General features: G+C 37.1%; 1 protein-coding gene across 5 annotated transcripts in view; it reads right to left on the bottom strand.

Annotated features, from left to right (window-relative positions):
• Positions 1-25,677, bottom strand: part of DMD (dystrophin) — a 1,951,117-nt gene that overhangs the window by 1,318,349 nt on the left and 607,091 nt on the right. For all 5 annotated transcript variants that reach the window (XM_058659083.1, XM_058659078.1, XM_058659079.1 and 2 more), the window contains one exon: positions 3,341-3,464. In XM_058659083.1, the coding sequence (XP_058515066.1) occupies positions 3,341-3,464 (124 nt within the window). The remainder of the gene's footprint in view (positions 1-3,340; positions 3,465-25,677) is intronic.

Here is a 25,677-nt window from a genome sequence, read left to right as displayed (position 1 = left end):
ACACACTATTTGAGAAATAACATTTTGGCTAAAACAGGAAGCAAAGTCTTCTACTGTAAAGGTGGGGAAAGGTTTAAAAGAGCTATAAACACTTGAAACGACTGATATAAACTGAGGATTATATCTATTAGAAATGCACAGTAAGCTCATGGAGAAACACTGATTCATCATTTAAGAAATGGAGTCATGTTTGGAAGTGACAACATCAGCACTACGACCATGCAAAAAGATGACTGAATTGAGGGGATGAGGAAGATCGACTGGTTTGCAGCAGGACAACCCACATGGGTCCTGAGATTACTAAGAACTAAGACAGAAGTTGAGTGTAAAAGACTGTGATCCTAGTGCCCAAAACACCAATGAGAAAACGACACAACAAAATGGTGACTGAGAACTGGCACTACAATGGAAGAGATACTTTACAAAAATAAAGAATATCCAAAAAAATTAAACCTGTAAAGTGAGAAAACTAGCAATTCTATAATGGGTATGTGAAAGAAACAACTGTTATTAGAGTGTTATTCAAGACAAAACAGATTCCATGTATGAAAAGAATGAATACATCAATCAGATCTGTCATCAAAGTATATCAGAGTCCTTACTGAGACAATAGAAGATAAAGACAGAAAGTGGGGGTAGAGGAAAGTAGCATGAAGAATTCACAGATGAAGATACAAGAAAGGAATGGAGGTTCCTATTTTCCACATGTTGAACACAGACAACACAGAACTATCCTTAGGGGAAAAAGGAGTTAATAAACAAAAACAGGTAGAATAACCACAATGAAGATTTCCACCACAACCTGCTAAAACATTGATTTGGTATGGATGTAAACAAGACTATTCCAGACTGGAAAGATCTTAAGGCCTCCTGACCCTGAAAGATTGATAGGATAGCTTTCCAAAGAACCTCATAGAAGGTGCATGTTCTCAGACATTTTATTACCGTACTGTACTCTATGGTCACAGGTTACAATTTTGTTTTACTACTAGTTTGCATTATAATGTACTCACATCAAGCATTTAAATAGCTGGAATCCTAGAGCTAAAACATAAGAATGATATTGACACCAGCATAATAAGACAGAGAACATTCAATAGTCAGGGGAAGTCCCAGATGATATCATAGAATATTGATTCCCAAACCTTTAGGTTTATCTGAATCAAATGCACAATCTGATTCATTATGTCTGAGATTCCACATTTCTAACAAGCTCCCAGATAACACTGGTTGTTTGGGAAACAACCAGAGGTTGAACAGAAAAATACCCGAGAACTTAACTTTACAGTAACCGCATTTTATTAATTATCTTGATAAAATAAACAGTAAATTGAGAAATAAAACAACATATTTGGACTTAAAAGCTGACAATGCTGGAAGGCATCTTAATTGGCTAAAAGATCTTGAAAAGAATGAATGAATGAAAGTATCATGAAAGAAAAGGGTAGTTGGTAATACTTAGTCCGCTTTAGTAAATACCTAGGTATGACTACCACTCAAGTTTGTAAGATACTATGAGTGCAAAGTAACTTACATACACTGACAAAGTTACAAAATTAATGTATGCCTAAGCTGAATATACATCATTATTATGCATTTCTCCCAAGGATTTTTAACACATACACATTATATTTCATATGAAGGATATGTCTCGGTAAGTCATTTTATGTTCAATTTCAATATGCAATTAAGAATGATGTTATTTCAGAAATTGAGAGTTCAAACTGATAAAGTTGATTCACAAAGCATCAGAAAATCTCATGCACAATATTGTACATTTTTATCACTTTTACTCTGTCATGCTTACATTATTGCTTAAATGCAAATAGCTTCTAGGTAACCATATGATAACAAGAACTTTGGAATTTATATTCCTGAAATGTTAAAACTCAATTTCCCTGCTTGGTCAAAGCTATTTTAAGACTCAGAAATCAAATTAAAAACAGGTAACTATAAAAACTATATGAATAATTTTTAAATTATTTAAGATTCCAGAGATGATTTATATTTTGAATGCTTCATATGACACAGAAACTTTGAAACTTATTCAAAAAATATCCTTTGTAAGAACTTTCCAACTCATATGTTTTCACAAAGATAATATCTTCAAATATGTAAAATTTGAAAATCATATTTATAGCTACATTTTGCACCATCAGTTTAATTTTAAAATTAAAACATTATAATCACATTTCTCATTTTCTGAAACAATTTACAATAGTCTAACATAATGCTAACACCATATCTTACACTGCTTTAAGTAAAATTTAAAATAACTTTCCAATTTATAAGCAGACAACTCTAACTGTTAATAAAAAGCTCTTGCCTTCCTAAAACACACATTATTTTTCCCCAGATGTTTTTGTTGCTACCTCTGGAAGTCCTAACTCTACCACAAATGTTAACCTTTATCTGAGATAGTGTTTGTAAAGCCATAATAGATTTCATAATTCATGATTGTTTGCAAGACTGGGTACACTGACTTGTGATCTTTTGATAGTAAAAACTATCTGACATTCACAACATTTATTTATCTTTCCAACTTTGCAGTATTTACTCAGCCTGTCAGAAAAATCTCTTCCAACTGCTGCCAAATATATACCAAAACGAATATTTTATAATGCTTGATACCTAAAAATCAATTCCAGGATAATTTTCCAGATGATGTAGCAGCCCTTATGAAATTCATACAATTCATGAAAATTCTTATTGTAAAGGTCAAAACCATAGTGTCTAAGAAGGAAATAAAAAAAAGCAAACCATCTGGTACCATAGGTAAATAATGGAAGCATCTGGATGTCTTCTAAGGTAATACATTACATAAATATAACAAATCATAAAACATGTATGAGTTACTATAAACAATAATTTTTGGATGTTAGTGAAAACATAAGCAGGGTTCCAAGTTCAGTAATTCTAATGATCTGCTCTATAACTGTCTTCTATTTTATCCTAGCTTACATTATTCAGGAAGCTTGCAAATGCCCAGCATTATATAAAGGAACAATATATGAAGGAAAATAATTATCTCAGGTTACAAAATTATTAATATACAGCTGGATAATACGTAAGTTAAATAAGGTTTATGGAAGTCATTCAAGTTAGTCACAATAGAATGAGTAAAGAGTTTCAGTGATAAATATTACTTTGCTTTTTTATCTGCAATACATTTTGCTTTTCATGTGCAATACGTTTCAAAGACTGCGATACATTTTAAAGACAGCGTTATATCATATTGCTCTAATCCCGTCAACTCTAATAGATTTAAAGATAGCAAAGCAGGGAATTTATAAGCATTGACTAAAATAGGTGAATGCACAACAATTAATATGTAACCTACATTGACTTTTTCTTTCAGGTCTGACAAGTTGCCTTCCTTTCGATATATTGCGAATTCAGGACTCTGTAACACAGCTTCTGAGCGAGTAATCCAGCTGTGAAGTTCAGTTATGTCGACATCCAACCTAAGAGAGCAAAGAATAAAGGTCATTATTTCTTGATTATCTTCTTCTCTGTGGAAAAGAAAAGCAATTTATCCCTATTTATCATTCTTCTCCCCACTGAGACTCCTACCTGGTGCTAGATTACTGATGATAACACCACTATTTCCTTACTTGGACTCAAAATTTGGAGTAAGCTTTCATCTAGATTCTTATGATCATGGAGGTCATTTTAGCCATCTCAATGTCACAATCACCTCTCATGTTTCCATCACACGCACAAGGTGTTATCAAGCCTCTGCTTGGAGTCTGCACTGTTTGAGAACTTACAGCTAGCCAAGATAACTCTTACGGAAACTGCTTTAAAAAAACCCACAATTCCAAATGGTGGAACAACCCTCTGCTATTCTGCCCACACATATTGGCGAATCGTATTAAATCAAGTTTGGGTCACATAACGTGCTATGGAAAATTGGACACTAGTAAGAATAATCCAATCCAAGTGTGATCTTGAAAATTCTTGCACATTGGAACATTTTCTCTTACAATGTTCACCCTGAAAAGGCAATTGCTACCTAAGAATCCAGGATAATACACTAAAACATATCTTGAGGTGATCATACTTCAAGAGAGCTTGTACCGTGGCCACATGGAGATGTGTAAGGGTGCATATAAACGAGTACTCAACACAAGTTGATGTCAATCAAATGAGGGGTCACAAAGTAGAACCAAAATGTATTCATAGGCACCCTGTCAACATCGCAGATTTGTGAGAAATTACATACATTAGTTTTAAATCAATAAATCAATTTTCTACAAGGTTATTATGCTGCTATAAATATCTGATTATCAGGACTCTCCCACCTCCTTCTCCCCCTTATGAACTGTTCACTCGGATGAGGGGATTCACATCTGGAATAGTCAAGAGTGGGAATCAATGTAAGTGTCCATCAACAGAGAATACATAAGAGAAAATTTGATATGCTCATATACAAGGAAGGAGAACCCATCATCTGTTACAACATGAATGAACTTGGGAGCTGCCATTTTGGCAAAGTGAGTTAAGCTGCAGTCTGTGACACCATCCCAAATGGGCACCAGTTTGAGTTGCAGCTGCTTGCTTATACTCCAACTCCTTCCTAATATACCTGGGAAGTCTACAGAAGACAGCTTGAGGACTAAGATGACTGTCACACTTGTGGGAGACCTGGAAAGACTGCCACGCTCCTGGCTTCAGCCTGATGCAGCCTCAGCCACTGTTGTTATTTTGGGAGTGAACTAGTGAATGAATCAATATCTCTGTAACTCCGTCTTTCAAACACATAGATAAGTGTTTTAAAAAACATGTACAAACTGGGGAGACTTTATGGAAGGTAAAATAAGGTAGACAGACAGATTAATATAGTCAGAGAGCAGCTGTGAGAGTAGCAGTTAACAGGGGCTGCTTGGGCAAGTTAGAGGAAGAAATGTTGCACGAATGATATAAAATTTTAATTAGGAGGACTAAGTTTATAAGACATGTTGTAGAACACGGTGTCTACAGTTACTATTGATATACTGTGCATTTTATACTTGCTGAGTATGTTTCAAATATTCTCACTACTCAAAATAGTATATATGTGAGGTAATGCTTGCATTAATTAGATTAGCCACCCACAGTACATATGTAAATATATAAGCATTACATGTGTATCTTCCCCAATTGAAAATAATACATTTTCAAGTAATGTTAAAACATTTCCCCCAAAGCCTAGGTTTTAGAGTAGTCATGCAGGTGGTTGCAAAGATGATGAAATAAGTATGAATCATTTGAAATTCCAGGCAGAATTCTAAATGTACATAAATTTTTCTTGAAAAAAAAAATACCCTTTGAGTTTTATCAACACCAGTATGGCATCTATGAAAGGGAATTTAGAGCTAATTTAATGGAACACTTTATTAATGCAAAGCAATAATCATTACCAGAGAAATAAAGGACTTACTTTTCATGAGAAATCTGTGGAACAGAACTAAGAAACAAGATATAAGACACCAAGTAAGGCAAGTTATTCACAATGCTGCACCTTCTTTTCCGTAACAACCCTCAAAGATTTCAAAACAGTTCTTTCAATTCAATAGGACATACCTGAGGTCAGAGTAACCTACCCCTAACTAATTCTGTGGCTATTTGATGATGTGTAGTTTTGTTAGTTTTCTTAAAATGTGGCCCTTACAAGGAACGTATCAGTAGTGTGGGATAGAATCAAAGAGCAAACACAAGGATCCTCTTGGTTTACAACACTTTCTTTGAAGGATCCTAGGATTTCAACGCCCTCACTTCAATAGAATTTCAAGTCACAGTCAAGTTAAATAGAGCTAAAATTTTAAATGTTAACATAAAATAACTATGTTCTATGATAAGCTGTCAACTATAACAAGCTTATGAACTGAATCATGAACTAAAACATCAGTTTTGAATTATATAAATCTGTCAGAATTTTCCACATCAACTATGGCCTATATTTTTCAAAACTCAATACAGCATTTCACAGAATGCATAACTGACAAAAATATATACATGTTTCATATTACAAAATCCTAGAGTTCTATGCACTAATGCACCTGCTAATATAAAAAGATACCATCTCAGAGAAACTAATTAATCCCTGACTTTTTGTACCATGTGACAGGATCCTGACTCATCTACTTCAGTATTATATTCTTCATCTCCAAAGAAGGCCTGATTGTTGGTGATAAATACTCACTGAATTGTATTTACAAAAGGTAACCAACCAGAATTTCCATGATTGCTCAAAAATCACAGGTCAATGAAAACTAATACTTTCCTTTACATCTACATGGTAAATAAGTTTTCATGATTTTTTATTTTATCATATATGTTTGGTGTTGTCCTTCTGAATTTGTTTTATCCATAGGTTTAATCTCTAATATTTTGTTTTTCATTCTTAGTGTCAATTAAAGAATAGTGTCCTATTGCATGTTGTGGAAGTCACTTCACTCCTTCCCCCTCCCACAGATTCACTGATGTTAATTCATCAAATCTATATTATTTGCTTAAAACTGTTTTGCTAACCAAAACACTGGGAATCATTAGATCACAAACATAACGTAGGAATGTTCTGCTCCTGAATGTCTTGTGGCAGGTATTTTTGTTTTGCCTTTGGCCCAACCCAACACAAAATTCCCACATGTCTCTGCCTGCGGGCATTCAATCGTCAGCAAATACAATATCTCTACCAGGGGAGCTGAAGGATTAAAATTTCAGGAGTGACACTTAATCAGCAATATATGGAAAACCATCCCAGTTCCCTTGACCCTCCCTTAAAATCATTCTGAACTATGTAACATGCACTATCTCAGAAGGTTCTGGAAGGATTGAGCTCCAGATGCCCACAGCAGAAAGTTGGACCCTTTCCCTTTATAATGCTTTTTGATTGTATTCATTCCCCTACTTCACTTCCCTTCACTATGTGGGATCAATTGCCAATAAATTATCTGCAGCTAAATCTTTGTCTTTGGAAATACTCAGCAGAACCCAAATTAAGGCAATGAGCGTCAGCCTCAAATGAACCTAGAATCCTGCCATACTTGTTTGTCTCAACTTGAGTTCTGACTCACTCATCACAAGAACTATTTAAAACTTCTTTCCAAAGCTCTCAAAGCTCTGACCCACCATCTTTCCCCAGCTGTCTCAGCAGATGATCTTGTTTCCTCGAGTACAAATTACAAATATCAGACTTGAATTTCTTCTACTTCCTACATCCAAATATTTCATGCTTGAATGTGTAACCAGCCCTCTCACTCCTCTGTCTTGCATTTGAATGTTTCCTCATTTTATATAACAATAACTGCTTACTTAAATTTGCACATGATCTTAATTTCATCTTGGGTATTTTGGTCCACTGACTTCGTATCATTTATCTACCATAAATCCACTATCTTATCAATTATATTCTTCATATGAAACTCTATAGACATTTTACTAACTCCCATTTTATGAACAATCTGGGCATCTGTATTCACCTTTATCTATTCTGTAATCTCCCACAAAGCCAAGCTTGTCGGACAGTCATGCACCTTATGGATCAAGGTTACTCCTTTTTACCATGTAAACCATTTAGTGTAACTTTCCAAAAATAAATGCAGTTCACAACTCATGGGAAGTGTGACCTTCTTTCTTCCTAGTAACAGTTACACTAACCATATTTTCCTTTTTGAAATTTTCCTTCCTTTGCCTCTAGGATGCTACTTGCTTCTTATCTGTCTTCTAATTCTGCATCAATTGGGGCTTCCTTTACTTCACAAGGTCATTCTTCTTCTTGTCACTAAAGATTCAGTTCACTATTAATCACCTATTGTGCTATTTTATTCTGTCATTACCAATGTTATTGCTTATGACTAGAACTGCAATCTATAATTAATAATGGTGCTATGCCTAACTCAAATTCATGCATTTTGGTTGAGCTCTATGTAACCGTCTTTCCACCGGGCATCTCTTGCACACTGTAAACTGCCTTCAACACTAGATGTCAATTTTGACTGTTTGATCTCTCCCACAAACTGAACTTAGTGGAAAGGATGGTATTGTCATCACGGTGATACCATTCACAGATCTGCTGAACACTCATAGGGTATCCATTTGTGGGAGAGATCAGACATTAAAATCTAAGATTTTGGTGATGGCATTAAGAGATGAGGCTTTTGATGAGGTGAAATCTTCACAAATTAAATTAACAGCCACAATAGTGGCTGAAGAGACTATCTTTTTTCCTTCTACCACTTATTCAATAGTCTGCTCTCAGCAGCAAACAAGCCTGCTTGTAGCTCATCTTTAAAACTTTTGAGACACCAAAACTGAAAGGAAGAAGTTCATTGTTTCCAATCTACCTAGTGTATGGTATCATGTTATGAGAACATGGACAATGATACTATTTTTCCTCACACTTACTTAATTCAAAATCTAATCATCAAGCGTTTAGTTAATGGTTCCCAAATATATCTATTTCCTATGGTCTCCGTGCACTGTAGTTTCATCTGTGTTGATGAAAATATGCAACGTCACTAATTTAGTAGCTTCTCGGTTGGCCTCTGGACAATCCATCTGTCATTCTCCAGTTTATTCTAATCACTACCATCAAAAATAATCATTTCTGAAAATAAATCAAAGTATGCTTACATCATTCATAAAACTAGACGATAGCACTCCTAGGAATATATCCAGAACACTTGTTCTATGAGAAACCAACATGCACTCCTATGTTCATAGCAGCACAATCAGTAATTGCAAAAACATGGAAACAACCAAAATGCCCATCAACAGAGGATTGGATAAGAAAGCTATGGTTCATCTACTCCATGGAATACTACTCAGCTATTAAAAAAAACAAAATGCAGTTCTTTGTGGCCAAATGGGCCAAACTGGAAACCATAATGCTAAGGGAAATGAGCCAATCCCAAAAGGTTAAATACCACATGTTTGCCTTAATTTAAGATGATATGATGTTAAGTATAACATGTTATGTTTTGAATGTTATATGTTGTGTATAAACTAAAATTGAAGTATAGGTGAGGTGGTCACAGAAGGTGGCTGGGAACCCGCATTTACTTTTAACATATTGGTTACTCATTACTATGTCAATTAATTCCATAATGATGTAAATTTTTGCTGATGGTATGTTGGAGCTTTCAATTGACTGGGATGATGCTCTGCTGGCTCTGTCATCAGACCAGAGAGGGTATACCTAAGAAGCCGTTGAACTTGACGGGACAATAAGATGCTGGACTCTATGTTTGGTATACGCTTGCAATGGGGGAATCTCAACTGAACTTGAGCTGTGGTTATGCAACAAGGTGGAGGAATCCACCATGGTGGGAGGGTTTGGGGAGGGGTGGGGAGAACCCAAGTATCTATGTAATTGTGTCACATAATACAATGTAATTACTGAAGTTAAACAATAAATAATTAAAAAAAAAAAAAACTAGACGAATATTTTCCCATTCATTGGGAGAAAGATCAAAATTCTAATGTTTTCCAGTATCATGTAGCTTTGACAAATGTTTTACCTTTATTCCCTATTTTTCCTTTAATCAAACGTTTCTAGGAAAAAAATACCCCTCATGCTTCTCTGGAAGCCCAGAGCCAGAATTTTTTTTCTTGCCCTTTGCTGAAGAAGCATAATCCGTCACTACTACCTTTCTATATATTGGAAGGTTCTTATTTTGAAAATTTAGTTGCTTAACAAGCCATTTTTGGTACTTGGTTCAAATTTGTCTCTTTTGCTTTACAGCAGCCTGACCAAATCACCCACCAAATATTCTCTGACTCATAAATGTGAAATGAGAGTGCTATCCACTTACTGCCAAGCTCACCATTAATACTTGATCCCTTTGGGTTCATACACAGGGGAGCGTTCTCTTAAAGCCTATATTAGGGAACACCTTCTATTATGTATATAATTTACATTGGCGTGCTTTTGCTTTTGTTATGTACATTCTAATTGTGCTTTGCTGCCACCTCCAACACAAAACAAAAATTAGGAACAGAACTATTTACTGAGCGTAGCAGTAAGTGCTTTTCTTTCAAAATGAAACATTCTTCCTAAAATTCTGAAAGGATGCAAATGCATCCTTTTTCTCTGTGAAAAAAAGGACCTGCTAAGTGGTTCATATGAGCGAGATGTGGTATTACCTTCCCAAACACCAATGATGCGAGGGCATCACAATAGGAAGGAGTTTGGTTAGGCAGCTTTCATTTGACAAAGTAAAATATTTTAGACACAAAACTAGGGCTCAGTTCACACCAGGCTTTTTTTGTAAAGAATAATAAAAACCACCTTTTCAGTGCATTAGGATTGAATCACCTTCTAGACGAGCAGTTCCGCCAAGTAAATTGGTTATCTCTACACAATGAAGTCTTTGTGTAGTTAACACCATGGTAACGGTCTGCTTGCTACTCTGTTGGTGAAAATGTTAAAGGAGGCCTGAGCAGCCGTTGGCATGTAGTTCAAATAATTCAGATCAATTCAGGCAACAGGATGGGAAATTCTACAAAAAAAAAAAGTTCTTCATTGAAATTTTTCATTGAAATTTTTGTTTCTCCAATTTTTAAAGGAAATTACAAGAGAATTGAACTCCCCCTTTACAGAGGAATCAGGGAAAGTGAATACACTCATTTTTTGATCTGTGAATTTTTTTTAAGAAAAAATTTTAAATTGTTCTAACTCAGATGTGAATAAAGTACTATATCTAGGGAAATATCTATTCATGGGCACATATGTTAGTACTGCGCTTCTTTTTCAAATAAAAGGAAGCAAAATATCAATGAGTTTTTACTATTATGAACCATCACACTTTATTTTTTATCTCCATTACCCAGTTCTTGGATGTTTTAAGCTCTGAGCTATTCCTGAGATAAATTCATTTTTACATTTATTTTCTATTGTATCCACTTGCAATTGTTTCTTCAACCCTATCTCTGATTTCCCAACTAAAAGAAACTCTCTATTCCAATATGATAGGTAGCCAGACTATACTGTAACACTTAACATTCTACACCACCGCTCAGATCTAGCTCTGGGAGTTAACTGTCAGCTATTAGCATTGTTGTCCCTCCAATATTTTGCCAGTGGACATCTTCATCTCTTTATGTCACCCGTGAGGATGGAAGGGTGCAAGGGAAATGAAGGCCGACTTTCAAAAGACCTCTCATGCTCTCCAGCTGAGTGCCAATGGCCCATATTGAATCCTTCAGCTCCTTGACATTTCCATTGCAAAACAATCACAGTCTATTTCCAGGATCTTGCTTAGACTCTAGTTTCCCTAACAAGGGCACATTTATTTTTTCCCCTTATCATCGGCAGCTTTGCTTCATTTGCATCTGTGGTTTGTCCTGTAGTTCTCAAGTTTTTTCATTGTTATTGAATATTCTTTAGATATCTATACTGAGATGCATAGCAAATTAAGACTCCTCTGATCTGAATCTATACATATTCATGAATGCTGAGCGGTTAATATGAACTGAATGCTATCTACTCTTTCCAGTGCTTTGTTGGTGGTGTTTTTATCTAGCATACTTTGTACTACCTGAGGCTGGTTACTTAATTACCAACTTAAGATAGCACATGGATGTAACTCAGTTACCCTCTTGAAAATTTTTAAGGAAAACAAGAAAAAGTTGTTTTCAATATCATACTAAATGTTGGATCCTGTGCATGCACTTTCGCTTCTTCATAACATTTGCCATTTATACCAGTTCTGTTTTTCCCCTTTATTTTAAAAACACTTTAGAAGCCATTATTAATGAATGGATAATTACTCACCACAGGCTTTAATAAGAATCAAGGCACTGATTACTTATTGCTCACCTTATTCTCCACATGCATTTTACTCCTGTATCTAATTCTGCTATTACAATCTTTTAATTCTATCTAGCCTTATCCAAACTCAACTTCCTTCTATCTAATAAGAAAATTATCAATTCTTATTCTCTATTCACAAGGTATTTCTTACTCCTGAAATCACTGATGACTATTCTGTCCTACCTTCTTCAAGTGTATCTTCAAATCTAATCTTTGCTACTAAGTAATTATTAGCAGCGAAGTAATAATTTCCCTTGCTTTACAAATGTACTCACCTCAAACTTCTAAAACTAAAATTTATAAGGTCCTATAGTACAAGATAATGAGTCACTGATTTTTTTTTTACTTACAAAATTTACCACTGAACCAGAATTTTTATTCCAAAGCATCCATATATTGCCTAGAAGTTTCAGAATAAGAAAGGCATGGCCTGTATCCCCAAATATTCAAAAGCACAAATTGTTTTCCTCAACATCATACTGTATAAATAGATTCATCATCATCTTGTGGGATTTCCCATAAACATGATGCATACTGGGTTCATTATAGTCCCTTGTGTTCAATATCATAAGATACCCCAGTGAAAGACACACAGACTTGCACATGTGTGCGCGGACACACACGCATGTGCACACACACACACGGTGGGGAGCAGCAGAGCAAGAGAGAAAGCAGCAGCAGTGGAGGAAGAGGAGAGAGTATAAATATTTAAAAGATAAAAAATAGAGAAACATATTTAACAACTTGCAAAACACATGTCATTTTAAAAGTTGCCAACTTTGAACTTTGGTCACTTTCACACTAGCGCATGCATCTTATGCCATCTAACTGCTAAGGTTGTCAAAGGCAGCTTTCAATGGATGCTGATTACATTATGTCCATTTTCTGGACAGTGCTTTCCATATAAAGCATTAAACATAGATGGCACATTTGCATGAACATTAATCGCCTTTCAACTCATCATGCACAGGTGTGTAGAATTTCAGAGTAGAAATCTTCCAAATTTCAAGACTTCACTAATTTGATTAGTGAGGAGGGCTTATGAGTGCTGTATATCATGCCTAAGCATCTTTGGAAACAGAGTTTCATAAAAGCATACAGATCTCATCCTTAGAATCCTGGGAAAACAAACGCCTGTGAGGTTGTTAACTCTTGGAGAATGCTAAAGTATTAGGTCTGGATTACATAAATTATCTTCCATTTAAATGCACATTTTAATTAGCTTGAAAGTTTTAACATGAAAACAAAAGTGTAATTTATCTTAAAATTGTATTTGTTTACTTTAAAAGCAAAGATAGTGCAAGGGAGCTAGAGAGCCAGAGATAAAGCTACCATCCACCAGCTCTCTCTTCTCTTTCCCTCCTCCAAGCTCTGCACTGGCTGGGGCAGTCCTGCGCTCAGCTGCCAGCCTGAAATCTCACACGTGGAAGGCGGGAGTCCTCTCCACTGTGTCAGCCAAGGTCTGCATTAGCAGCAAGGGGGATTCAGGAGTCAGACTGCAAATCCAAGTAAGGTACTAGAAGACAGGCACCCTGGCCAGCACTAAGCATGATACTTGCTTTTATAATCCTACCTTTTGTTTGTCATACTACATGGCATGAAAACTTCGGGAAGAATTCCAACTTTGATTGTCATATTTTAATAATCATCTTTCCCCTCAGAGTTTTAGAATATGAGATGATATTTTAATTCTGCTTGGCTCTACAGGTCCTTATCTGGTCTCACACATCTAATGAAGCCCAGTTCATCTTTGAAGACTCAATATAAGATGTGCATCTTAAGCGAAGTTTTCTTGATCAACCTTTCCCTTAGCTACCCCGTCCCCTTGATCTTTTTGTGTGGATGAAGCTTTGTTCCACCTTCTTTACATTTCTGCATGTTATTTACTTTAGAAAATTGAAATAGAGTACAAATTAAATTTGATTCAGATAGATTTCATAGAATATACGAAATTCACTACAAGCCGTTTTAGAGCTAAATGATTCTTGGACTCTGAAATATACTGACAAAGAAATAATAGTCTTACATCTGTACATAATCATTAACAGGGTAAACCCTATATAACTGGAAGAAAAGTCAATTTTTACACAGGTAGCACTTCTACCCACAAGGTTTGCTCAGACATGAGCAGATGTGCAAGTGAGCATCTGGTATGTTTTCCTTGGTGGAAAAGGGAAGAAGTGGCCATACAATATCTTCATATTTTATGGTGTATGATTTACACGCATGATAATTTCTTTGTTTTGTTAGATTTATTTTTATTTGAAAGGCAGGCTCACAGAAAGAAGGTGAAATAAAGATCTTCCATCCACTGGTTCACTCACCAAATGGCCACAATGGCCACAGCTGAACTGATCCGAAGTCAGGACGCAGTAGCTTCTTCTAAGTCACCCACATGGGCACAGGGGCCCAAGGCTTTGGGCCATCCCTCTGCTACTTTCCCAGGCCATAAACAGAGAGCTGAATAGGAACTTGAGCAGCCAGGAAACAGGCTGGCACCCCTATGGGATGCTGGCATTTGCAGGTGAAGGTTAGTCTATTGAGCCACTGGTGCCAGCCCCTAAGGCAAGTTTTAAATGTAAAGTCAATATGGCACACCATACAATATACTGAAATGCTAGTTAGGTACCTTGGGTTTTAAAATCTGATCTTTGAATGTTGTTTTCTTGGGCAATCACTTCCTTTGCCAGACACTCACTCATTTATTCCTTTCAGTGATTAACAGTTAAGGAGATGTTTGGCACAGTGGTGAGAGAATGCTGTGACAACAGCCGCATCCCGTATCAAGGTGCTTGGGCCTGAATCTACACTCTGTTCAGTACTCGGCTTCCTACCAATACAGACCCTGGCAGGCAACAGATGATCGTCCAAGCAGGTCAGTCTCTGCTACACATGGTGATGATCTGGATTGACTTCTGGCTGCAAGCTGTAGCCTGAGTCAGCCCTAACCATCTTGAACACTTGCGGAGTGAGGCAGCAGATGGGAACTCTCTGCAAGGCTCAGGTTCACTCTTTTTCTCTTTTTGATGTCCAAATAATTAATAAGTATTAAAAAACTGCATGTGCTGGGCCAGTGCTGTGGCACAGCTGGCTAGACCACTGCCTCTAATGCCAGAATCTCATGTGAGCATCAATTCAAGTGCTGACTGCCCCGCTTGCAATTCCAATTCTTCCTAATGCACCTGGGGAGGCAACAGAAGGTGGTCCAAGTATGTGGTCTACTGCCACCTGCATGGGAGACCTAAACGCAGCTTGAGATTTCCTCATTCTGCTTGGCCCAGCCCCAGCCACTGCGGTCATGAAAGATCTCTCTCCCGCTCTCCATAACACTTACATATAAATTTTTTAAAAAAAGTTTTAAACATGATAAAATTTAAAAGCTAGCATGTGTTCAGATCAAATCTTACAAACATATGTTTTCAAGAACTAGCCATAAGTGTGTCCGCTTATCTAATTAAAGAGCTGTAGATCTGAGGCCATAAAGCTAAGATCCACTTTGCTTATGATTTTGATATTGCAATTACATTACTCTGTTCTTCTAGCAAGCAAATTAAGTAACATCTAAAGATACTGTAATCCCTTGTTATAATAAGAACTCCATAATTTCTTTTCAAGTGTTTACACAGCATCTGTAACAATGTGATAAATCAGAAAGGACATTATGTTTAATTGGTATAAAGTGTTGTATTAACATTTATATCAAATACTTAGTTTTACCTTATGGCTATATGGCCTTAGTCATATCTCTCAATTTAAATATTAAGGCACTTTGCTTACATCTCAATAAGGTTAATGTTTTCAGATCGTGCCAAAGTGTCTCTTTAAAAGTCATTAATAAAATCCATTACTGTATAGCTCAACTTGCTCCAAAATATTTCAATGTATTTTCTTAAAATCTAAAACCTATTCCAAACATAGACTCCTGTAAGAAACATTACTTCTCCACAGAAATCAAAAGTTATTCAAATCTTTTCAATGAGATGAAACTATTTTTAAAATGAACTTCCTAGACTTAAAGTATGAAATTGTAATCATTTTAAAATACATTGTTATTATTTCTAAAGTGTGTTGTGGTAAAAAAGAAATTAATTTCACATTTTAGCTTTCAGAACAGCATCCTTAACATGCAAATTAAAAAAATTTCCAAATTTTAAGGTGTCAGTGCCTGCTGTTTTAGAAGCATTCATGTGAAATCACATGACAGGACTCTGAAGGTTTGGAAGACTAGTCTTCCATCCCACAGATGACTAAATCCTAGCTTTCATTTTCAATAAACTGAAAGTGTGTGAAATCCAAGTTTGTGCAAGAAAATCACCTTCACAGCTATCAATAGAAATATACTACTAAATAACATATAAATCAGTATTCAAGTAATTATCCTATGATCATGTAACATAATATGTTCAAGTTGAAAATCTTGAATTCTTTTTTTCTTTAATAAAAGTTGCAATTTGATTTTAAATAATGAAATTAAGAGTACTAAAGAAAAAAAAATGTCCTTATGAGAAATAAAGGTGGGCCACTAGAGGGCGCCCATTCCCTTTCACAGCTTGCCTGGTCTTCAGTTCGGCTTCTTATTGATTTTCTTATCTGTCTTAACAATAGCGTGGTGACAAATGGATTTTTCATGGGAGGTTTCTTACACAGAAATATAAAATGTCCAAAGATATAGATAAAATGGTAAACGCAGATACAAAGGACATGTTAGCAATTCTGAGATTCATGGTTAAAATGCCTTCAAGCATTTTAACAAATGCTTGCCAACAAAAGTATCATTAAGCCATGATATACAGAATTTCTTGAGAAAGAATTCCATACTTTAGGGAGACACATTTGGTTAAAATCATGCCATGGAATCTTCTACTAACTAACTATTAACTAGTAGTTTTTTCTCAAGCTCACGGGTTTTGCCTATTTTTTGAATGACTGGTTAGTATATAGATGCTGTTTTACAAACGGGCCTCAATTTAAAGTTATTAGATGTTAAATATGCATTCAATTAACAAAAAGGAAAAGAATTTCATGCATTTGTCCCTGTCATATACTTTCACATAGAAAGAATAATCTCTCATGAAATTTTTTACACTATGCACTGTAATTTTCATTTTCATGAACAGATCATGAATGAAACACTTTGGCTATCTCTAAATTTCAATGCACAGTAAAATCTGAATTCAAGGTTGGATACCAGCTCTTTCTGACTGCAAATCATTCTACTCTGCTATGTTTGATTTCTTTCATTCTACATAAAAGAGGAATTCAACCAAAAAGAGTTAGAGAAACATGAAATTTCTGTTTTGAAACAGTACGGGTTACCAGTTCTGACTATGTCACGTTGGGACTCAGGCGAAGTTCATATGGTTTCTAACAAAATGACAGTAACTCTGAACATTGATATTGGTATCGGAACAAGGGAGAATAGCCCATGCTCCCTTGTTGCATAATTTATGACTGCATAACATTATAAAATACTTGTATTTCACTTTTAATACATTTTTCTTGCTGAATTTCTTAAAATCCTGCCAATTCCAACCCTCTGATGTGTTTTCAAACATCAGAACCAATAACAAGCATAGATGACAAAGATGAGTACATGACATTACATAACAAGATTAAGAAAATTGGCAACAACCAAAGTCTTGAATTTTGAAACATAGTTGTCATATGAGACTTGAATTTATACCTTGATATTGAGGACAACACATCATTTTAAAGAAATTGCTTTCAATGAAATATATGCTTTTAAAGACAAATATCCAACAGAATCTCAGCCTTAGACGTCAAAACATGGAAGTCATAATCTAAAAGTCAGTGTCTCCTAGCCATTCTTTCGCAAATTCTTAAACTGTTCCAGTCAAGCTTTTCATTCAATCAAATATTTCTTACGGAATCATTTTTACTTTATTCAAATTTACTAAAATGCAGAAGGTGAGAAAGGAATTTCTTGAGCTAAGCAATCTGGATTAAAATCCTGGGTACACTGACTCCAATCCACTAGAGGGTCAAATTCCGTGAATCATTTCTACCATCAGGAAAGGTGGACAGCAAAATGTGTTTTACATTGTTGTCTGCAGAATTCAATGCAGTGAGATGAAGAGTGCTTGAAGTCTCTACTGTGATTATTGCCTTCTATGCCAACCGTATCTCTCTCCTCAGTTTCTCGTGTTGTGAGGGGGATTGCATTTGTTTTAGAGTTTTGTTTATGGCATTCAGGTAAAAGATATTATTGGACTGACAAGAATAAAACCTCAAACAGGGTTATAAACAAAAGCAATAAAACAAAGAGAAACCATCAACTGCAAAAAAACTCCATCTATTTTACTCTTAAATGCATGAACCAGCAAACCATCATTCACAGGACAAGAGCTGTCATCATTTTTTTGTAAATAAAATTTTATTAGAATACATTTATACTCACTCATTTACATGTCATTTATGCTGGTTTCTAACTAGCTATAGAAGTGCAGTTGAGTAGTCAGAAAAGAAGCTGATGACACACAAAGAATAAAATAGTTAGTCCTGGCCCTTTAGAGAAGCATTTTCTGAGTTGTTCCTATTCTATGGAGTCAAGGTGAGACATAAGACATTCCCCTCTTCAATGGGGCCCAGATACTACGCTCACAATGGCCACGCTGTACTGCTCTCTATTTCAAATATGCATTACCTTCCCATCACCAGAAGACTAAAACCCACACTCCTTAGTCTGCCATTGAGTATCTTTCTGTGTCATGAACCTGACCCATATTTTCAACCTCATCTATTTATTTTCCTCCTTGCTACACCCATACTTTCATTATGAACAAAGAGGAACACAGTTCTGGGCAAGTTTTGCCTACATACAGGTTGTCATTTATTTTTGAGATGCCATTTTTACTCATCTTCAGTCCAATGCTTCTCCATCCTCTAAACATCCACTCATATGCTAAAAGTAGAAGGAAACTTCCACACCCAACTGTTCTGGAAGAGGTAGGCTTTATTTCCTTGCAACTTCTCTAACATTTTCTTGGTCTTTCTTCATGACTGACTCCATGCTACAGTATGTGCTAAGGGCTAAGTACATGTCACAGTTACCACAGTTAAAAGTGCTTCACAAAATCATGGCGATCCAAGTTGTATAAGTTTTTTTTAAGATGTTTTATTATTATTGGAAAGCCGGATATACAGAGAGGAGGAGAGACAGAGAGGAAGATCTTCCATCCCATGTTTCACTCCCCAAGTGAGCCACAACGGGCCGATGCTGCGCCGATCCAAAGCCGGGAACCTGGAACCTCTTCCGGGTCTCCCACCCGGGTGCAGGGTCCCAAAGCATTGGGCTGTCCTCGACTGCTTTCCCAGGCCACAAGCAGGGAGCTGGATGGGAAGTGGAGCTGCTGGGATTAGAACCGGCGCCCATATGGGATCCCGGGGCGTTCAAGGTGAGGACTTTAGCCGCTAGGCCACACTGCCGGGTCCCCAAGTTGTATAAGTTAAACATACAGCACAATTAGCTCCAGAGCTTCTGCCGGAAGTGCTTTAGATGCACACTGACTACACAAGTGTCCAGAGAACTGCATCACACATCGGATGGTGCTCTGGACCCTATGGGAGGCAATTTAAACTTTCAAAACTCACATTGTGAAAGCATGCTGAGTTTAAAGGACTTCAACATGCTTTTATGGTATGGGTCTTTAAATAACTTCTAGTCTGGGTTCAGCAATCGTCCAGTGCAATGTACAAAGTCATTTAAATCTGAAATGTGTTAACTGCCCCAGTGCCACTTCCCCAGCATCATGACCTGTTTACTTCTTTTAATGATCATCCCTGCGAACTTCACTTCAAACACAGAGAAAATACTCAATGCTTTACAAAAGCGGCTTTCAGTCACCTGGGTTGGGCTACCACCACAAAAACACCACAGATTGCTGGCGCAAAGAACAAACTTTAATTATGACAGGTCACAATTTGCATCACCAATCTGTGGTGTTTTTGTGGAATTGCAAGATCAAGGTGCCAGTCGGCTCATTTCTGCTTAGGATCTGTTTAGTCAGTTACTGACAGCCTCCCTCTTGTATTGTCTTCACATAAAAGAGCAAACAAGCTCTTTTCTTTCTCTTCTCACAAGGTACGATTGCACCTATGCAGAGCCATACACATGCCCTCATCCATTCCTTACTGTGTCCCAAAGGCACCACCTCCAAATACCAATATGATATATATTAGGGCTTCAACTAATGAATTTGGAGGGTGCATATTTCAGTACACAACACACCAGCATCACTTTTGTATCTGTGATATATCTGGTGATACAATGTGGATTCAATGGGTTTCTAGATGCAGAGTGCTAAGAGCATGCACCAACTTGTCAGAATGAGAATATTTTGTTACATAAGTGTGGCAATGGGGAGATAATTCACACAATTTTCAGAAGTGTCAGGGAAAACAAGGAAGGACACAAAGTCAATTTCAGAGATGGGTTAATAGGTTTTCCATAAAACAGGTGGCTTGATTAAGTCACACAGTCCATGTGCGGTAGATGTGGGGCCAACACCCATCCATGCAGGAACACACTCTGGTCTCAGGTCCATGCCCTGCCCATTTCCTGTTCTCTCTGTATCAGAGGGGGTATTCATTTCCCATACAGATAAGCCTTCTGGTTTCCAGTTAGGTTTACTGTTCAGCTGGAGGCACCAGTAGAATATTAAATGCTAGAAGGAAATCCAAGGTGCGTTTCCTCCTCATTCTCTCCTGGGTGGCATTTCTACAGTTGCTGTATTTGCGATGTGGCTTCAGTTGTTTCTTTTTACCCTTCCTGCATAGGGACAGTCCCTTCACCGGTACTATTTCCTGCCTGGTAACCCTAACAGTGGTTTTCTTCATGTTGAAAATCCTCAACTTCCGGGGTCTGGTAACATCGTTTTCCTCACATTGTTCCTTCAGACATAGCAGCTACTAGCAGCGCCCTGACAGTCCTTTCTCTGAGAAAAACCCAGCCAACATTCATACCTACTATGTGCCAACTCACGTATTAACCATCTACAGATTAAGAGAAATGTTTCCAACCTGTAAGAGTTTGCTGTAGACACAGATATACAAGCACAAAGTTATTAAAACAAAATGTAGAAAATGCTTTAGCATCATGTTCAAAAGGCTGAGAAATACACAGCATGCTAGGCTCCTAAAGGACCAAAGCAGTTGGAAAATAAGGGCTATGGGAGTAGAGAAAGCAAAGGGATTTAAGGAAAATCTTTGCTGGTAAGGAAATTCAACTAAATCAGAAAGCTGGAGGAGCACAGAGTATCTGGGGATCAAAGAGCGGTTAATTACTGCTGAAGTGTAAGGTAGTGTCCATCAAAATGTGGTTTGTGGCCAGTCTGTGAACTGTTTGTTATCAGTGACTACGAAAGAAAGAGGGTTTTCACCAGATTATAAATCAATTAAGTCACTAAGTATACTGTTTCATCTGATTTCGTTTTTTAATAGCCAAACTTTCTTCAGAAAAGAAGCAGTATCTTGATTGATGTTCTGGCTCAAGCTCCTTATCTCACTGTGGACTGTTAATAAACAGTTCTCAGGCTAATGTGAATAGCACTGGCATACAAAACAAAAATGGAAACAGGGGATGGGAGTGAAGTTAAAGCATTAAGCATCTAAAGATCATAAACAAATTTTTATGCTATGGATTTAAAGAATTATGGGCCCAGTGGGGGTGACCTAGTTGCTAAATTCTTGCCTTGCACAAGCTGGGATCCTGTGTCCTGACTGCTCAACGCCCCATGCAGCTCCCTGCTTGTGGCCTGTGGAAGCATTAGAGGATGGCCCAAGTTCTTGGGACTCTGCACCCTAGACTGGAAAGAAGCTCCTGTCTCCTGGCTCCAGATTAGCTCAGCTCTGGCAATTGTGGCCATTTGGGGTGTGAACCAATGGATGGAAGATTATTCTGTCTATCCTTCTCTCTGCAAATTTGCCTTGCAAATAAAAATAAGTAAATTATTTTTTTAAAAAGAATGAGCAAATAGAATGACTTAATCAAAACTCATTTCTAGACATCCATCAGGAGGTTATGCAGAGTGAAGACAAGAAGGATGAGCACAAAGAAAAAAGAAACAGTTACAAATTCCATGCAAAAATAAACAGATTGAACTAGAATACAGGAAACAAACTCTGGAAAAGGAATAAATGAAAAACAATTTAACAAGTATACCTGGAGGGATTTAGTGATGCAAAAAATACCAATATCTCTGTGAATGGCTGCACAAGTTATTCACAAATATAAGTCCAGGGGTACCATTCTTAGAGACTGCAACGTGAATGATACTCTATAGGGTTGAACAATCTAACCTGCAGAATCACATCTGCAATTCTTCTAAGCAATCCAGGATACACAGCCAACAAGCATTTGAACTCAACAAGTGCAAGCCTTGGGGAGGGAGGGTGAGCTAGAAATATCAAGCAGGGAGTCATAGGACATAGACAGCTGCTAAAGACAAGACTGTAAATGGTGTTTCCTAGAAGAAAGTATCGTCAGAAGAAAATGAAACCAAACTTTTAGTCCTATGGTGAATGACAGTAACAACACAGAAAGAGGAGTCCAGGAAGACATAGTCCAAAGCCCGAGGTTCAAAGGAAACAAGAGAGAACAATGACCCCAAAACTGAGGAGGATGAAAGTTTCAAAGGGACCTAATCATCACTGTCAAGCACAGCACAAAGGGCAAGAACGGCAAGAACGGCAGAATGACCTTTGGAGCAGGCAACTAAGCAGCTCTCTGGTGACCTTACTGAGAGCAGCTTCCACATTTGATGCAGACTATGAGAGAGAGAAGAAATCAGAAGCAAGGGGGTATAGTTGATGCAAATCCTCGGATGAAAAACTGACTTTTCTTTGCCCTCAACCATGCTCCTACTTTCAGGTGAATAAGTAAGTGCAATTATTATGCTCTACACTCAGAAAACAAGCAAAAATATACGTCAGAGGGCATAAGGCACTGTGTGCCTCCCTGTGGTGATGCTTTTATGCCCTGCATCAGGGAAGAGTGCATTTTCATACAGCTGCTGCAGCTAGACACGCAGTCATATCAAGTAGCATATTACTAGCTATCTCTATAGCACATTCCTCTTATTTTAATGGACATTCAATTGCAAAATATTTATGGGATTTACTAGGTTGTTCTAATGCATGTATAAATCATGTCAAGATTGCATCACAGCAATTAGCATATTATCACCAACACTTATCATTCAAAATTCTCTCTTTTAGCTATTCTGAACATATTATTGCTAACAACAGTCACCTTATGATGTAATAAGTCACCAAAAGTTAATCCTTTCGTTCAAAACATCTTTTGGGCATGTACTATACAGAAGACACAATACTAGGTCTGGAATATGAAACTGGACTCTGGCCCAGGAAAGCTTTCCACCTAGTGGAAAAACAGGCATCTGAATAGGTCATCAAAACATAAAACAGTAGAAACCACCAATATGTAATCATGGCATCACTTCAGTTAATCTGGAGTAGATGGCCCTTATCCTGGGGTAAAAGTGGGCAAAGCTAATTCAGAGTCAGCTTATAACTGAACTGATATCTAAATTAAGGGCAACTTTTTGGAAGCTAAACTCACAGACACTACTGTATACTTACAGAATCATGGAATGCGGTGAGGGGTAGTAGTCCATTAATGAGCCCTGCAGGTAACTAATGAATGCTTAAGCACGAAAACTAGTGTGTGTACTTGGGCTTTGAATTTGGAAACAACATCCAGGAGGGGCACAGAACTCCCAAAAGACTTGACCAAAAGCACTCGTCACCAAGACACATGATAATCAAGCTCCTTTCAATCGAACAGAATGAAGAGATTCTTAAATGCGCACGTGAAAAAAATCACCTGACATATAAAGGAATGCCAATTAAACTCACAGGAGACCTCTCACTGGAAACTCTACAGGCCAGGAGAGAATGGAGCAACATATTCCAGATTCTAAAAGAAAAAAAGTGGCAGCCCAAGATAATGTAACCAGCAAAGCTTTCCTTTGTCTTTGAAAATGAAATAAATTTTTTCCACAGTAAAGAAAAGCTCAAAGAATATGCCTCTTCCAAACTTGCCCTATAAACGATACTTCAACATGTTTTCTTGGGCCCGGCGGTGTGGCCTAGCGGCTAAAATCCTCGCCCTGAAAGTGCCAGGATCCCATATGGGCGCCGGTTCTAATCCTGGCAGCTCCACTTCCCATCCAGCTCCCTGCTTGTGGCCTAGGAAAGCAGTTGAGGATGGCCCAAAGCCTTGGGACCCTGCATCCACCTGGGAGACCTGGAGGAAGTTCCTGGCTCCTGGCTTTGGATCTGCACAGCACCGGCTCTTGCAGTCACTTGGGGAGTGAATCAATGGACGGAAGATCTTCCTCTCTGTCTCTCCTCCTCTCTGTATATCTTGACTTTGTAATAAAAATAAACAAATCTTTTAAAAGAAAAGATGTTCTCTTGACAGAGAAGAGGAATAGTACCCACTAAAACCAAAACAAATGTGAAGAACATCCCAGTAAAATGACAACAGAAGACTAAATCAACGGACAACCCATCACAAAACTGACAGGACCAAATTAACACCCATTCGTATAAACCCTGAATGTAAATGGTTTAAACTCATCAATCAAACTTCATAGATTAGTAGAATGGATTAAAATAACAGAACCCATCTATGTTTTGCACACAGGAGACATATCTCACCAACACAGATCAGCAGAAAGTGTATCTCAAGGATTTTGAGTTTCTTTTTTGTTTCATCTTTTCAAAACACTTTTTCATTAAATTTTTCAATGACTCAATAGATCAGAGAGTAGCATCATTTTCTTCAAGAAGGTTCTTGATTTTCTTTTTCATTTCTTCAGCAACACATTAGTCATTCATGTTATTTAACTTCATGGCATTGTTAATTTCTTTTTTCTACCTGTTATTGATTTTGGTTTTTGGCTTTTCATTTAAGCGGATGTGTAATAACTGTGTAATGGAAATATCATATGAAGTAGCATGTTATTTAACTTCATGGCATTGTGTCAATTTCTATTTTTCTTCCTGTTGTTGATTTTGTATGGTGGTTTTTTCATTTAAGGGGATGTATAGTAACTGTGTAATGGAGACTATCATATCAGATGTGAGGATACAATGCAGCATGCATCTCTACTTCCAGAACAAAGATGGACTCCCAATGAAATTGTCAACTATATCTTGACAATAGGATGCTGGGCACTCTGCTATTGTCCACGCCTGCAATGATGGGCATATGATTGTGTACGAAGACCTATACTATAGTGATAATATAGGGGAACTCAGTGGGTGGGGTAAGAGGGAACTTCAAGAGGGGATAATGGAAATCCCAGGGCCTTTGGAACTGTATCATAAAATAATAATAATAATAATAATGGTAACATTTTAAAAATAAATAAATGAGCTTTGATAATAAAAATTTTAAAAAGAAACTGCATAGTGTATGGTGTATCAGAAGGGCAGTTTGCAAAAGATTCTTGGGCCAACCTGCAGCTTATTTCTCAATATATCTGAAGAGTCCTTTTCTCCTCCTCTCCTCCTCCTGCCAAAGCGATATTTCAATCAAGCTTCTAAGTGAAGCCAGAGTGTCATCTGAGGCACTTGGAGCATCCCTGCTCAAAGTGTGGTGTGGCTTCTTATATCTCTGGAATTCATATTATCACTTTCTTCAAAACATGTTTGCTCACCGATTCCCAAATATGAAAACAGAGTTGTAACACTGTTAAATAAAGTGTTATCTTTATGAAGATCTGGAAACGCCATGTAAGGTTACTCCATCTTTAGCAAAAGTAGTTTCTAAACTGAAATTTGAGTTTCTGACCAAGATCATTTGACTCTAACACATGAAGAGGAGCAAAGCA

This window comes from Ochotona princeps, chromosome X (assembly GCF_030435755.1).
Source record: "Ochotona princeps isolate mOchPri1 chromosome X, mOchPri1.hap1, whole genome shotgun sequence".
NCBI lineage: Eukaryota > Metazoa > Chordata > Mammalia > Lagomorpha > Ochotonidae > Ochotona > Ochotona princeps.
Note: the sequence above shows the minus strand (reverse complement) of the source record. Positions and strands in the feature narration are given on the sequence as shown.